This window comes from Poecile atricapillus, chromosome 1, assembly GCF_030490865.1.
Source record: "Poecile atricapillus isolate bPoeAtr1 chromosome 1, bPoeAtr1.hap1, whole genome shotgun sequence".
Classification (NCBI taxonomy): domain Eukaryota; kingdom Metazoa; phylum Chordata; class Aves; order Passeriformes; family Paridae; genus Poecile; species Poecile atricapillus.
This window is the reverse complement of record NC_081249.1, coordinates 562,324-579,213: the sequence shown is the minus strand read 5'-3', so window position 1 is coordinate 579,213 and position 16,890 is coordinate 562,324. Positions and strand designations below refer to the sequence as shown.

The 16,890-nt window shown below is 65.3% G+C and overlaps 2 protein-coding genes across 4 annotated transcripts; one reads left to right on the top strand and one right to left on the bottom strand.

Moving 5' to 3' along the window:
- Positions 1 to 916: 916 nt before the first annotated feature.
- Positions 917 to 9,641, bottom strand: FHIP1B (FHF complex subunit HOOK interacting protein 1B). Of its 3 annotated transcripts, XM_058860228.1 has the most exons (14): positions 9,546 to 9,641; positions 9,147 to 9,188; positions 7,452 to 7,717; positions 7,127 to 7,375; positions 6,366 to 6,752; positions 5,548 to 5,706; positions 5,381 to 5,467; positions 5,095 to 5,262; positions 4,863 to 4,942; positions 4,488 to 4,660; positions 2,933 to 3,886; positions 2,685 to 2,863; positions 2,253 to 2,415; positions 920 to 1,776 (listed from the first exon to the last, which is right to left on the bottom strand). In XM_058860228.1, the coding sequence occupies exons 3-14, from the start codon at positions 7,587 to 7,589 to the stop codon at positions 1,505 to 1,507; spliced, it is 3,009 nt and encodes a 1,002-aa protein (XP_058716211.1). In that variant the 5' UTR covers positions 7,590 to 7,717; positions 9,147 to 9,188; positions 9,546 to 9,641; the 3' UTR covers positions 920 to 1,504. The 3 variants fall into 3 exon arrangements, with proteins under 3 accessions (XP_058716203.1, XP_058716196.1, XP_058716211.1); XM_058860220.1 differs by lacking the exons at positions 9,147 to 9,188; positions 9,546 to 9,641 and having other exon boundaries at positions 917 to 1,776; positions 5,548 to 5,658; XM_058860213.1 differs by lacking the exons at positions 9,147 to 9,188; positions 9,546 to 9,641 and having other exon boundaries at positions 918 to 1,776; positions 5,381 to 5,446.
- Positions 8,814 to 16,603, top strand: CNGA4 (cyclic nucleotide gated channel subunit alpha 4). Its single transcript, XM_058856488.1, is given in 9 exon segments — positions 8,814 to 9,414; positions 9,502 to 9,634; positions 9,929 to 10,036; positions 10,391 to 10,557; positions 10,626 to 10,905; positions 10,981 to 11,087; positions 14,749 to 14,888; positions 14,890 to 15,742; positions 15,810 to 16,603. Coding segments are annotated over 9 exon segments (3,183 nt in total).
- Positions 16,604 to 16,890: the final 287 nt, after the last annotated feature.

Below are 16,890 nucleotides of genomic sequence, written 5' to 3'. Positions count from 1 at the left end.
CCTCCCCTGGCCCAGCCTGAGGCCTGAGCTCTCCTCCTGTCCCTGTTCCCTGGCAGCAGAGCCCGACCCCCCCGGCTGTCCCCTCCTGCCAGGGACTTGTGCAGAGCCACAAGGGCCCCCTGAGCCTCCTTTGCTCCAGGCTGAGCCCCTTTCCCAGCTCCCTCAGCCCCTCCTGGGGCTCCAGACCCTTCCCAGCTCCGTTCCCTGCTCTGGACACGCTCCAGCCCCTCCATGTTCTTCCTGAGTTGAGGGATCCAGAACTGGACACAGCATTCGAGGTCTGGCCTCAGCAGTGCCCAGCACAGGGCACTTCCTCAGCCTTGCTGGCCCCACTGTTTCTGATACAGAAATGACCTCGTCTGGGGCAAAACCTCCAAGAGATGAGTGGGAGTCTGTCACAAATCCATCAGCAATTGTGAAAAAGGGTTCCAGCATGGGCTGGAACTGGAGATAGGGCAGGCAGCACCCCCCAGATTCTAGCCTGGGGGTGGCTCCGTGTCCCTTTGCTGGCTGGCTGATGTTTCACACTGCTGGGAAAAGGTTGGAATCCAGCTCACCCCACTCTCCTCCCCAGGTATCTGCACCGTGCAGCTGCAGAAAAGCTGCTCGGAAAACACTGACAGGAATAAACACATGAACTACTGGAAGAGGAAATCCAGACATTCTCCAGTTGCTATTCCCACAGGTCACAGAGCCAGGGGGCTGTTTGGGACAAAGAACAGTCATGGCACCGCCAGGCCCAGAAGGCTCACTGCTCCCCAGAAACCCCAACAGCCCAGGAGACACCGTCCCCTTCAACCTCATCCCATCCCACCTCCATCCTCATCAACCCCATCCCCATCCTCCCATCCTAATTATCTGCACCTCCACCCTCATCCCAGTTTCCATTCTCACCCCGGCAATGCTGTGACACCTCTGGGTGCGGGCCATGAAGGGGGTCCGGGGGTGTCCCAGGGCGGCGCTGGACGGGAACTGTGCTGGCACCTGCTCCACGAGCCGCCGGCTGCCCCCCAACAGTCAGAGCTTCACCCACAGCCCCCCGAGCTGAGGGGGAGCAGACAGGCCGTGTCTCAGGCCAGCAGCGTGATGCAGTCACCCGGCCGTGCAGGGGTGCCCTGGTGCCCTGGCCAGCCCCCATACCCTGAGAGCTGCACAGAGCGGGGAGGCGATGCCCTCAATCAGACCCTTTATTCCGCAGGGTTTTACACAGCACAGACACACATCCCCTCCCCATGCACAGCCCCCCCAGCCCCACGCCCCGGGGGTTGCATAGAGAGCGGCTGGGTGGGCAGCAGGAACCCCCAGGGGGCCGAGGGGGGCAGAGCCAGCCCGCCCCGCGACCCCCGCCCCGCGAGCCCCGGGGGCCCCAGGGTCCTGCCCTGCTCCCCCGGGGCGCGAGGCGGGGGCGGCCGCTCGTGTCCAAAGTGCAGCCCGGCCTCAGCCCAGCTCTGCCCCAATAAATTAAAAAGGTCCGAGTCCGGGGTTAAAAAGGGGGCCCGGGGGGTCAGTCCTCAGGGGGCTCGGTGAGGAACGGGGAGGTGACGGCGTGGGCCTGGGCGATGGCTGCCAGCTCCTTGAGGAACTCGCTGAAGATGACGGCGCAGTAGACGGCGTTGCGCACGCGCAGGGCCTCGCCGTGCCGCGCCGGGGGGGCCAGGGGGTGCAGCCCCCCGTCCCGCAGCCCCTGCAGCGCCAGCTGTGCCGCGTGCCGCGCGCGGGTCGGGCTGTTGGCGTGGCGCAGCAGCAGCTCCCCCAGGGACGGCTTCCGGCTGCGGGCTGGGGGCACGCGGAGGGGAACAGGTCAGGGACACCGGGCGGGGGGAATACAGGGGGGCAGCCGGTCCCCCCAGCACGCCCCCCAGCCCAAGGGACAGCTTGTGGCTGTGGGCACACAGGAGAAGGCATCCCGACCTCTGTGCAGCCCTCAGCTCCCCCATACACCCTCCAGCCCCTTCCAACCCTCCTTACCACACAACACACGACCCCCAGGCCCCCTCCCCAGTCCCTGCGCGGACCCCACGCCCCACCCAGACTCCCAAAGCAACCCCCGGCCCACCGTGCACAGCCACCCTTGTACAACACCTGCTGCACGGCCCCCTGCCCCCATGCAGCCCCCACCCCCTACACAACACACTGTGGACCCCCAGACCCTGGGCAGGGCACGGGGAGCCCAGCACGCAGCCCCCAGCCCTGTGTGCCGCTCCCAGCCACCTGCACAAGCCCCAGCCCCCCGTGCCAGGCCTGGTCCTCACCCAGGGTGTCAGTGCGCCGCAGGGCAGGGACCGCCCCAGGCCCCTCGGCCCAGTCCAGCCGCCCCCGGGCAATCAGGTACTTCTTGGCCTTGAAGAGCAGTGCTGGGAAATCCTCTTGACTGGCAGCAAAGCTCTCAATCTTGTTCTTCACCGAGCCCAGCACCTGCAGGACCACAGGACAGGGTCCCCTCAGGAACTGGGGTCCCCATCACATGGGGTATTCCCTTGAGCACAGAGTATCCCAACAGGAATGGGGGGGGGGGTCTCCACAGTACCAGGGGATCCAGAGGGGGTTACAGCCACATGCCCGTGGCACTTAGGGACATGGAGCAGGGGTGGGCTGGGCAGCACAGGGCAACTCAGTGGTCTTGGGGGTTTTTTCCAATGGCTTCCCTTGACTCCATGAGGGAATGGGTTCCCCGGGGGCCATACCTGGAGAAGGGACTTGACGCTGGGCTGGAAGACCATGTTGGTGTTGAGCAGGAAGGAGCGGAGCAGAGGCTGGGGGTAGCAGGCCAGCTGGGCCACCAGCCCCGTCAGCAGGAAGTTGACGTACAGTGAGTTGTGGGGCATGTTCTCCAGCTTCCCGAACAGCACCGACACGAAGGGGCCTGGGGACACAGGCGGGTCAGGCAGGGCCCTGCAGGGAGCTGGGACCCTCCCTGTCCCCCCATGCCCACCTGTGAAGGGCTGGCTGGGGGGCGGCCCCACCGCCCGCGGCGGGCTGGCCACCACCTGCGCCAGGGGGTCTGGGGGCCGCGGCGGCGCCCGCCCGGCGCCCGCGTCCCCCTCGGGCAGCGCGCTGAAGCTGGCAAAGGCCTCCTCCTCTTCATGGGATAAGGGTGTCTCAGGGGGCTCCACGGGGGTGGCTGGGGCCGCCCCCACACCCCCGTTCTGCATCTCAGCCTCAATCTCACGCAGCTCCTCCGTGAAGGTCTCGATGGAGACGCCGGCACCGGGGCCCTCGGCAGGCACGCGGGCCAGCAGCTCCTCCAGGAGCGAGTCCACCGAGGGCAGAGGCTCCCAGCCGGGGGGCTGCGCCCGAGGGGCCCCGTTCGGTGCCCCCCCGCCGCCCTCCCCCTCGCCCTGGGGGCTCCGACGAACCTTCTTCACCACCACATCCCCCTCCGGCCGCCCCGGCTCGGCCGCCCCGTGTGCCCCGTTCACCAGAGTCCCCCCGTCCCGGGGGGCAGGGCCGGGCCCCCCAGCACTGGGCTCTTCACTCCCGAGGGCCCCCGCCGGCGCCTCCCGCGCCCCCTCCTCAGGCAGCCCCCGCTTCTTAGTCCGTGGCGTGGGGGGCCCGGGGGGCCGCCCCGGGGGGCTGTCGGGGTCGGCTGCGGGGCCGGGGGCACGGGGGTCCTCGCCATCGTAGGGGGCCGACCAGACGCGGCAGGCCCAGGTGCAGCGGTCGATGCTGCGCCGCGCATCCCGCAGGTATTCCAGGTAATTCCTGTCCAGTTCCGCCACCTCGTCGCGGGGGCCGGGCTGGGGGGGGCTGCCCGCGGGGGGCCCGGGGGAGCGGGGGGCCGCAGCCTCGGCGGGGGCCGCGCTGGCCTGGCGCATGAAGAAGGAGAGGCGGGACGGCGTGGAGGGCTTCGGGGCCGGGGGCGCGTCTGCACCGGGGCTGCCGTGGCCTGCAGGGGAGACGGGGTCAGCGCCCGGGGGTGCTGGGGGGACTCCAGGTGCTGCGGGGATGGTGGGACAGGGCTCTGAGCAGGGGGAGGAATGGTCCTGTGGCTGCAGGGGGAGCCCAGCGCAGGACAGGGCTCGAGCACGTGGAGATAGCGTGGCGTGGGGGCCTGTGCCAGGATGGGGTGGAGATGGGGCTCAAGCTGCCACAGGAATGAGGGGCTCAGTGCTGAGTTGGGATGGGGTAGAAGGAAACAGCAAGGCAGAGCTCAGCAATGGGACAGGATGGGGCCAGGGTATGGGGGGGAAGCCATAGGGATGGCACAGCTGGGACTCATCAACAAGCTGGAGCAGAAGTGGGTTACAAGAGGCCACGGAGACCCCAGGAGAGGGCTCTGCATCAAGCTAGGAGGGGGACAGGGCCTAAGGGGCCACAGGGATAGCATGGGACAGCCAGCCAGGGTAGGAGGGGAGTCTGAGAGGCTGCAGGGATGCGGGGAGAGGGCTCAGTGTCGGGACAGGGTCCAAGGGGCCATGCGGATGGTGGGGTGGGGCTCAGCACCAAGCCGGGGTGTGGAGGGGCTCTGGGGGACCGCAGTGGCATACCCCTGGCCCGGGAAGGGGGCTCCTCGTCCCGGTCACGGGGCGGTGGGGGGCTCTCAGGCCGGCAGCAGCGTGGGATGAGCGACAGGAACTTCGCCGCTGTCTTCCCGTAGATGTCCAGGTCCCGCACCGCCCGCTTCTGGCTCAGCATCACGTGGCTGCAGGGCAGCAGGTACCTGGGGGCAGGGTGGCACAGGGCAGACACAGGGACAGGGACCCTCCACAGGACACCAGCCCCTTCACAGTGGGGTAAATGATGTGGCTGCCTCACATCCACGTGCCCACCTGGGAACAATTCCCCAGGCCCGTCCCAGAGGAGCCCCCAGAGTGGGCCAGCAGCAGGTGCCCCCCTCAGCACCCCACCCCAGCCCCTGTTACCTGAGCACGAGCTGCAGCATCACATCCTCGCAGTTGAGGCTGAGCAGGGTCCGGAAGAGGCTCAGGGACACCATGCACAGCTGGGGACAGTGTGGGGAATCAGAGGAGCAGGCAGGGGGCAGTGCCACTCCCCCACGGCAGGGAAAGGGGATGGGGATGGAACAAGGATGGGAATATTGGGGATGGGATGAGGATGGGGATGCTGGGGGGCCGTGAGGGCCACGGGGCTCACCCGGGAGTTGCTGTTGATGCGGCCCACCAGTGTGTCCAGGATGGTGGTGTTGTCGTGCCGGTGCAGCAGCACGAAGCGCAGGAAGGTTTTCAGCAGCGCTGTCTCACTGACACTGCGCAGGAACAGGTCCAGGTAGGCTGTGCTCGCAATCATCTCCTCCACCGAGGTCTGCAGGAGGGGCACGTGGAGCTGAGCGCCACGGGGACGGGTGCCGTGGGGCCCTGCCCACCCGCAGTGCTACGGGCAGGAGACCCCCATCCCACACCCACTGCCAGGGGTCCCTCACCTTGTGCAGCGCCGGCCCCATGACGGGCACAAGGAACCCGTTGTGGACGTAATCCACCAGCTGCTTCTGCACCAGTGGGTGGGCAACCTGAGGGGCCGCAGGGGGGTCAGGCAGCCCCCTGTGGGGCTGGGAGCCCCTCACAGCTCCTCGCAGCCCCTCAGCCCCACCTGGATGACAGCATTGCAGAACTCGAGCGAGTTCATGAAGAGGACGAGGGAGGAGACTCCGATCCAGTCCTCCCGCCGTAGGAAGTGCCAGTCATCTCCTCGCACCTCGATCTTGCGGGGCAGGGAGGAGTACAGGGCGCTCAGGCCCGTGGCCAGCACCTGGGAACACATGTACTCGGCTGCCCCGCAGCCCCTCGGACCTCCGGCTGCTGGACCCAACTGGCCTTCCCCAAACCCCAGGAACCTGCCCCCACAAACCTGCCCCGCTCCAGTGCACCAGGCAGGGCAGCTGGGCCGGGTCCTGCACCCACCACTGACCCCAGGGAGTGGCCCCCTCATCACCAGCCCAGCACTGGGCCCTCCATCATCTCCAAGCCTCCCATCACCACCAAGTCCCCCCATCATCTCCAATGTCTCCAGGCCCCTCATCCCCAAGCTCTCCATCATCTCCAGGCTACTCTGTCACCTCCAAGCCCCCCATCACTTGCGGACCTTCCATCACCCCCAGATCCCCCATCATCTCCAAGCCTTCAAGCCCAAAGCTCTCCATCATTTGACAGCTCTCCATCACCCAGCTTCCATCATTCCCAAGCCCCCCATAATCTCCAGCCCTACCCCCCACCAGCCCCAAGCCAGGACAGGACTCCTCCCTCTAGGCCTGTCCACGGCTCTTGCCCAGCAGCCCAACCCAACCCCGTGCCAGCAGCGCGGGGTGCCAGCACTGTCCCAGGGAGGGGACATCAGCCTGGGTGGGGGGACACCATGGCAGGGAGAGGGGCATCACCCCGAGGAGGGGGATGGCACACGGGGAGCCGTACCGGGCAGAAGTAGGAGTTGTCGGTGATGGACTGGGCCACGGCGCGGTTGCTGGCCGACATGGCCATGATGAGCAGCAGCGCGTCACGCGCCTGCTGGCCCCGCGCGCCCTCGTGGTGGATGAAGGGGATGAGGAGCGAGAAGATGATGAGGTTGGCGGGGCCCTGGTCCGTGTGGCTGTGGAAGAAGAGCTCCAGGATGGCCGGCTCGCGGGCCACAGAGACGCAGAGCTGGTTGAGCAGCAGTACCAGGCTGTTCTCAAGCGGGGCCGAGGCGGGCTCGGCGCAGACGCTGAGCAGGCGCAGCAGCGGCGTCAGCACCGGCTTGTGCCGCAGCAGGGGCTGCCGGGCCTGGCTGATCAGCATCTCGTACAGCTTCAGCTGCTCCACCTGGCAACAAGGACAGGGCTGGAAAGGTACAGAGGCCACCCAGTGCAGCTGCTCCTCCAGCACAACCCAGCCCACCGAACCGTGTCCCCAGGTTGTGAAATCCCCCCAGGGCTGGAGATTCCAGCACTGCCCTGGGCCCTCTGTGACAGGGCCGGACAGCTCTTTCCATGAGGAATTCCCTCCAGCATCACAGAGTTTTCAGGATGGCTTGAGTAGTCTCAACCCCATTCCAACCTGAACATGCCCTGGGACAGCACCCTGCCCTTGGCCTGGCTGACCCTCAACCCACCACCTTCTCCCCTTGGATCCAGCCTGTCCCAGCCTCCCCACAAACCCTCCACCACTGCAGACCCCTCTGCTTCCCTCACTCAGACCTTCCTCTCCTCGGTGAAGTCGCCCTGCAGATGCCAGCAAAGGAGCCGCTCCAGCAGGTTCTCAGCAGCCACAAACTCCAGGATGGGCCCGCAGGCCACGTCCCCGTCCCCCTGTGACCTGTCCTTGTCCCCATCCCCCCAGGGCCGGTCCTCAGCCAGCAGGTTCAGCATCTGGTAGGTGTTGTTGCGGACAGCGCTGAGGTCATCGGGGGCTGGCTTGCTCCCGCGCCGCTCCAGGATCTGCAGCACCTGTGGGAGGGGGCTTTGCAGTGGGGGCTGGGGGCTGGAGGGCCGGGGGATCCTCACTGCCCCCCCAGCCGCTCACCTGTGCCCAGTGGTTCTTGAAGACCATGAGGCAGGTCTCGGGGTCAGCGGTGACGGGGGGCTGCAGGCTGGCGCTGCGGGGGGCTCGCTGCCCACCCGCCCGTGGGGTCAGCTTGCTCAGCCAGCTCATCCTCTCCATCGGCACGGGGTCACGGACAGCACCGGGGCACCCCAACCGCTCTGGATGCGGCCTGGCACCACCGCGGGGGCACAGGGCAGCGGGCGGGACGCCAGGGTCCTTTCTCCATGCTGCTGCCAGCGGCCAGGCTGCAGGAAGAGGGGCTGTCAGAGACCCCCGGCCCAACCTCACATCCAGCAGCAGGGAGGGAGGCAGAAGGGAAAGTAGGAAGGAAGCCAGGAGGGAAGAAAGCCAGGAGGAAAGGAAGGCAATCAAGAGGAAAGGCAGGCAGGAGACATAGAGCAGTGGAATTGGGCTGGGCAAGCATGCTGGAGCAGTGGTGGCTGGAGGACTCTTGATCCCAGCCCTGCTCACACCCAGTACTGGACTTTAAACCGGGAACCAGTGCAGCATGGGTGTGGGGAGTACTCGGCAGCCGCAGGGACACCGGGACAGCTGGGACAGCTGCCCACCCCCATGCTCAGCAGCACCCATGGCCAGTGCAGTGTGACAGCGCTGCCAGGATATTTATAGGGCCCCATGCCCTCGCACCACCACTGCCACTGCAGACACCAGCACAGGACTGAGCACTAAGAGCCCCCAGAGCCAGCAGCACCGGCGTGCCTGGGGACAAAGAGACACCGCAGGGGCCCCCCAGTCCCCCAACAGCACGTGGGAAGGGAAATGGCCTTGAGAGCCAGTGCCACAGTCCTTGTTTGGGGCTTGGGGAAGTGAAAGTGTCATTAAAGACACCCGAAACCACAGGGCAGAAATGGAAAGTGGCTGAAGCTGGGGCAGTGGGACACAGCATGGGCAGGGCCTGTCTATTTATACCCAGCACAGCCCGTCCCACCCACAGCCAGCACTCGTGTGGCTGCTAAAGTTAGAGCCACTGAATGCCAGGACAGTGCCAGCCCTGGTACCTGGCACTGCGGCCTCAGCAGGAACACTGAGGCAAAGGCCACGGTGTGGCACACCGGGGCATCCCCAGTGCAGGGACCCTGCCAGACGCAGCGCCAGAGCCACGCTGGTGGAACAGGGACAGCAGCTGTCACCACCTCTGTGCTGGTAGCAGTGCCCCCTCACCCCAACCTGGCTGTGCCTGCCACATGCCAAAGGACCACGGCACGGGGCACAGCACGGGCCGTGCCACCACAGCAGCGGGCAGCCAGAGCACTGCGGGGTGATCGGGGGCCACCAGCCCAGGGAAAGGGACACTGCAGGCAGGGATAGCGGGGGCACGGGATGACAGCCAGGTGCCACCCGGGCAGGGCCGGGGAGACACGGCACGGCCACCACGGGCAGAGGATGGCAGCCAGCGGCGGGAGGTTGTGGATGATGAGCACCCCAGGGAAACGGAGCTCGGTGCGGGGGTCACCGGGGGGTCGGCAGGGCCCCCGGTGCCGGTGCTCCGGGTGGGACGAGCGGCTGTCACAGCCCGGGGCTGCTCCCGGGCCGGGGCCGCGGTGCCGCTCGCTCGGGCATCCGCTATCCCGGAGCCATGGAGACACCGGGACGCCCTCATGCTCCGAGGTCACGCATGGGGACCCTTCGATGCCCCGGGCCCGGGCCGCCTACCTGGGTCAAGGTCGCGGCGGTCCCGTCCCGTCAGCGCCGCACCTGGGGAGGGCAGAGGAGGCGTCGGACGCGGGGCCGGGAACCCCCCGGGACCCCGCGGGCCGCAGCGGGACTGGGCCCCTCGCCCCACGGCACCGCGACCCGCTCGGACCCGTCCCCGCCGCGGGCCCCTCACCCTCGATACCGCTCGAGCCGGTCCGGTCCCTCTGGCCCCGCGCGGCCAAGGGCGGGCGGCGGCCCGGGCACCCCGGCACGGAGCACAAGGGCGGTTGGACCTGCCCCGAGGCCCGCTCCGCTCCCCGCACACCTCGCTCCCGGTGTCCCCGCTCCCGGTGTCCCCATTCCCGGTGTTCAGGCGCCCCCCGGCCCCTCCCGCTCCGCCCCAGCGCCGCCGCTCACCGCCCGCCCCCGCCGCGGGCCCCGCGCTCCCGACGCCATCTTCCCGCCGCGCCCGACGCACCGCGCGCGCTGGCCACGCCCACCACGGGGTAACCACGCCCCCTCTCCGGGCTGACCACGCCCACCGCTGCCCGGGACACGCCTGCATGCCTCGGTGGGCGGGGCCTGCACGGGACAGCTCGAGCGCTCATTGGCTACGCCGCGAGTGGGGCGGGGCCGGGCGGGGCCGGGGCGCGTGGGAACCGGGAACCGGGAACAGGGAACAGGGACGGGCGGTACCGGGACACCCCGGCACCGGGTACCCCCTACGAGCACCCCCCGGAGCGGGGCATCCCGAGAAACCGGAAACCTCTCCGAGCCGGTCACCGGTAACCTGTACTCAGGGGCTGGGAATCCCGGCACCGAGAACCCCAGTACGAGCACCACCGGGAACCGGGCACCGCGCTGGCCCCGGCACCCCTGTGCTGCGAGCCCCAGAACTGGGCACCCCAGTACCGGGTAACCCTGTACTAGGACCCGCTGCACCAGATAACCCCTGCACACTGCACTTCCCGGAACTGAGCACCTCGGAATCGGGCGCCCCGGTACCGGGACCCCCCCAGAACCCTTCTCCCGGGCACCCCCGGAACGGGCCTGCCTGACCCTGGGCACTCTTGTGCCGGATGACCTTGTAGCGGGTACCCTGTGCCCGGCTCCAGGGACCGGGAACCGGCACCACCGCGCACAGGGCACTGCCTGGCACCGGCTGTTGTTACTGGAGACTAACCCGGGCCCCGGCGTGCCCGGCGGACCTGGCACCGCGGCTGCCTCAGCCCAGGTGTCCCTGGGGACCCCACGTTGCTAAGGACGAGCCCGGTGCCGCGGGAGCCGCCCGGCTGGGTCCCCTTGAGGAGCCACGCCTGGCACCGGGGCGGGCGGCGGCTCCTGCCGGGAGCGCGGCTGCACAGGACCGGCGGCTACCGGGACGCGCGGGATCCGCGCTGCGGAGGATGCGGACCCTCGGCTCCCTCCCGTCCTGCCGCTGGGCCCGGCTCCAGCCCCGCGGCACCTCTGGAGCCGGACATGCCACGGGGTGAGCAGCGAGCCTCGGTGGGGCCGGGGGTACGGGCACTGCAGGGACCCCCTCGGCCACACAGGTGCAGGGGGGGCTGCCTGAGCCTCAGAGCCACGGGCAGCCGGGGCTGAACGGGGGGCAGAGGGATCCCAAATGGGGATGGAGCGACCCCCGGTCCCTCTGCGCCCCCAGCCGCACTGCCACCCCCCAGAACTGGACCCTGGACCCCGCCGGGGACTGGCACTACAGATGGATCAGCCTCATGGTGCTGCCCATCCTTTACAACTGGGTCGTCCTCATCCTCAGGTGCCGAGCAGTTGGGTTGGGTGAGGGTGTGGGGTGTCCTGCCCCACCCCAGGGATGATGCCCCTTGTACCCCAGGTGCTGCTTCCCCGAGCTGCAGGAGGCGCACACCGGGCTGTGGCAGGCCCTGGACGGGCTCAGCGATGCTCTGTACCTGCTGGACATCGCCGTGCACTGCCACACAGGTGTGTACACACCCACGGGAGTGTAAATGGACACACACACACACACAGAGGTGTGTACATGGACACACACACACCCACGGGAGTGTACATGGACACACACCCACGGGAGTGTACATGGACACACACACACACACACACACACAGGTGTGTACATGGACACACACACACACACACAGGTGTGTACATGGACACACACACACACATACAGGTGTGTACATGGACACACACACACACACACACACAGGTGTGTACATGGACACACACACACACACACAGGTGTGTACATGGACACACACACACACACAGGTGTGTACATGGACACACACACACACACACAGGTGTGTACATGGACACACACACACACACACACAGGTGTGTACATGGACACACACACACACACAGGTGTGTACATGGACACACACACACACACACACACAGGTGTGTACATGGACACACACACACACACAGGTGTGTACATGGACACACACACACACACACAGGTGTGTACATGGACACACACACACACACACACAGGTGTGTACATGGACACACACACACACACACACAGGTGTGTACATGGACACACACACACACACAGGTGTGTACATGGACACACACACACACACACACACAGGTGTGTACATGGACACACACACACACACACACAGGTGTGTACATGGACACACACACACACACACACAGGTGTGTACATGGACACACACACACACACACACACAGAGGTGTGTACATGGACACACACACACACACACACAGGTGTGTACATGGACACACACACACACACAGGTGTGTACATGGACACACACACACACACACAGGTGTGTACATGGACACACACACACACACACACAGGTGTGTACATGGACACACACACACACACACAAAGGTGTGTACATGGACACACACACACACACAGGTGTGTACATGGACACACACACACACACACAGGTGTGTACATGGACACACACACACACACACAGGTGTGTACATGGACACACACACACACACACACACAGGTGTGTACATGGACACACACACACACACACAGGTGTGTACATGGACACACACACACACACACACACAGGTGTGTACATGGACACACACACACACACACACACAGGTGTGTACATGGACACACACACACACACACACACAGGTGTGTACATGGACACACACACACACACATAGGTGTGTACATGGACACACACACACACACACACACAGGTGTGTACATGGACACACACACACACACACACACACACAGGTGTGTACATGGACACACACACACAGAGGTGTGTACATGGACACACACACACACACACAGGTGTGTACATGGACACACACACACACACACACACAGGTGTGTACATGGACACACACACACACACACAGGTGTGTACATGGACACACACACACACACAGGTGTGTACATGGACACACACACACACAGGTGTGTACATGGACACACACACACACACAGGTGTGTACATGGACACACACACACACACACAGGTGTGTACATGGACACACACACACACAGGTGTGTACATGGACACACACACACACACACAGGTGTGTACATGGACACACACACACACACACAGGTGTGTACATGGACACACACACACACAGGTGTGTACATGGACACACACACACACACAGGTGTGTACATGGACACACACACACACACACACACAGGTGTGTACATGGACACACACACACACACACAGGTGTGTACATGGACACACACACACACAGGTGTGTACATGGACACACACACACACACAGGTGTGTACATGGACACACACACACACACACACAGGTGTGTACATGGACACACACACACACACACAGGTGTGTACATGGACACACACACACACACACAGGTGTGTACATGGACACACACACACACACACACAGGTGTGTACATGGACACACACACACACAGGTGTGTACATGGACACACACACACACACACACAGGTGTGTACATGGACACACACACACACACACACAGGTGTGTACATGGACACACACACACACAGGTGTGTACATGGACACACACACACACACAGGTGTGTACATGGACACACACACACACACACAGGTGTGTACATGGACACACACACACACACACAGGTGTGTACATGGACACACACACACACACACACAGGTGTGTACATGGACACACACACACACACACACAGAGGTGTGTACATGGACACACACACACACACACAGAGGTGTGTACATGGACACACACACACACACACAGGTGTGTACATGGACACACACACACACACACACAGAGGTGTGTACATGGACACACACACACACACACAGAGGTGTGTACATGGACACACACACACACACACAGGTGTGTACATGGACACACACACACACACAGGTGTGTACATGGACACACACACACACACACACACACACAGGTGTGTACATGGACACACACACACACAGGTGTGTACATGGACACACACACACACACACAGGTGTGTACATGGACACACACACACACACACAGGTGTGTACATGGACACACACACACACACACACAGGTGTGTACATGGACACACACACACACAGGTGTGTACATGGACACACACACACAGGTGTGTACATGGACACACACACACACACAGGTGTGTACATGGACACACACACACACACACAGAGGTGTGTACATGGACACACACACACACACAGAGGTGTGTACATGGACACACACACACACACAGAGGTGTGTACATGGACACACACACACACACACAGGTGTGTACATGGACACACACACACACAGGTGTGTACATGGACACACACACACACACACACAGGTGTGTACATGGACACACACACACACACACAGGTGTGTACATGGACACACACACACACACACACAGAGGTGTGTACATGGACACACACACACACACACACAGGTGTGTACATGGACACACACACACACACACACACACACACACACAGGTGTGTACATGGACACACACACACACACACACACAGGTGTGTACATGGACACACACACACACAGGTGTGTACATGGACACACACACACACACACACACAGGTGTGTACATGGACACACACACACAGGTGTGTACATGGACACACACACACCCACGGGAGTGTACATGGACACACACACACACACACAGGTGTGTACATGGACACACACACACACACAGGTGTGTACATGGACACACACACACACACAGGTGTGTACATGGACACACACACACACACAGGTGTGTACATGGACACACACACACACAGGTGTGTACATGCGCGCACACACACACACACACACATATGCACACACTCCCACCCGGTACAGCCACCACCCAGGCTCACATCGAGGATCTTTGTGTGGGTGGTCTTGATCTGGGCATCCACTGCTGACCCCTTCAGCCCCATGGCAGCCCAGGGAACCTCCAGTGACACCCCCCAGGGTGCCCATCCAGGGCTCCTATGCCCCGGGTCCTCCCTGTGCCCCATGCTGGCACCCACCTGGTCCCCACTGCGAGCCCCTTCCCATCACAGACATGTTCTGGGCAAGCTGGACCCCCCAGCCCGGGGTCCCTGTGGTGCCCTGGCTGCCCTGGCTGCCCACTCAGGTTTCCTGGAGGACGGGATCCTGGTGCGAGACCTCAGCCGGACGCGGCGGCTCTACCTGAGCTCCTGGACCTTCCCCTGGGATGTGATGAGTGTGCTGCCCACCGAGCTGCTCTGTCTGCTCCCAGGGGTCCCCAGGGTCCCCCGGGGTGCCAGCAGCACGTGCCAACCGCTGCCTGCGGGTGCCACGACTCTTCGAGGCCTTCGAGCGGTGCGAGACACGCACGGGATGGCCCAACGTGTTCCGCATGGCCAAGCTGATGCTGTACCTGCTGCTGGGCATCCACTGGCACGGCTGCCTCTACTTCGCACTGTCGGCACACCTGGGGCTGGGCGTTGACCCCTGGGTCTGCCCCAGCTCCACCCGAGCGCTGCGCCGCTACCTGCACAGCTTCTACTTCTCCACGCTGGTCCTGGCCACGGTGGGAGACACGCCGGCACCGCAGCGCGAGGAGGAGTTCCTCTTCCTCACCGCCGGCTTCCTCGTGGCCGTGCTGGGCTTCGCCACCGTCACCGGCAGCATCAGCACCGTCATCGTCAACCTCAGCACGGCCACCACCGCCTTGTACCGCGACGCGGGGCCGGTGCGGCGGTACCTGCGGGCGCGGGGCGCGGGCGGGCGGCTGGCGGCGCGGGTGGGGCGCTGGCAGCAGCACCTGCGGGCACAGCGCAAGCTGCCGGCGGAGCGGGCGGTGCTGCAGCTCCTGCCGCGGGGGCTGCGCGCCGAGGTGGCCGCCGAAGTGCACCTGGCGGCCCTGCGGCGGGTCGGGCTGTTCCGCAGCTGGGAGCACGGGGTGCTGCGGCAGCTGGTGCTGCGCCTGCGACCGCAGGTCTTCGGCCCCGGCGAGTTCGTGTGCCGGCGGGGGGACGTGGGCCGAGAGATGTACTTCATCCGCGAGGGCCGCCTGGCCGTGGTGGCCGAGGACGGTGTCACGCAGCTGGCCGTGCTGAGCGAGGGGCTCTACTTCGGGGAGATCAGCCTCATCAACATCAAGGGTGAGCTCCACGCTGCGCCCCGGTGCTGCCCCGCGGCCGCCTTGGGCTCACGGCCCCCGCCCCACAGGCAACACGGCGGGGAACCGGCGCACGGCCAACATCCTGAGCATCGGCTACTCAGACCTGTTCTGCCTGGGCAAGGAGGACCTGGCGGAGGTGCTGGCCGAGTTCCCCTGTGCCCGTGCTGCCATGGAGGCCAAGGGCCGGGAGCTGCTGCTGCGCATGGGCCGGCTCGACACCGGGGCCGAGGCGGCGGCACTGGCGGCCGAGGCGGAGGCGGAGCGGCGGCTGCAGGGGCTGGAGCTGGCCCTGGAGGGGCTCCAGACTCAGGCAGCCCGGCTGCTGGCACAGCTGGAGGCCAGCGCCCTGCGCATGGCCCTGCGCGTCCAGCGCCTCGAGGGACGGGCGCTCCTGCGGGACAGAGCGGCGCGGACAGACGGGGCAGCGGGAGCGGCCTCGCCGCCTGCCGGGACACAGGGTCCTGCTGGGGGACAGCGTCCCCCCGGAGCGCAGCATCCAGCCAAGGCACAGCGTGTCCTCAGGGCATGCGGTCCCCTCAGGGAACAGGGTCTCTCCAAGGTGCGGGGTGCCCCCAGGGCACAGGGTCCCCAGAGAGCACAGGCTCCCAGCGACATGCAAGGTCCTCCCAAAGCACATGGTACCCCCATGGTGCGGGGTCCCCTCAGGCCACAGAGGCAGACTGGGGCACGAGGTCCCAGTGGCACGTACGGTCCCGGCGGGGCACAGGTTCTCCCCAGAGCACAGGGTCCCTCCGGGTCACAGAGTTCCAGAGGGGCGCATGATCTCTCCGGGGCTCGGACGGTCGGGGTCCCACGAGGGGTGGGGGTGCCGCGGGACTAGTTCCGCGGTGCTGAGGGGTGACCTGGAGGGGGACACAGCAGCGACCACCGTTGTCGGGTGACACTGACAGCTGCTGCTGCTGGACGGGGACCGGGACGGGGAAGGAACCGGGACGGGGACGGGTCAGGGTCGTGGAGTTTCGGAGCCGTGAGCGGCTCGGGACCCCCTGCCCCGCTGGGCGGTCCCGGGGCAGCCGCCGGGACGCGGTGACAGGCACCGGGGTGGCGGCACTCGCTCAAGAGCGCTCCCGGTGAGCCCCCCCCAGCTGCCCGACCCGCCCGGGACTC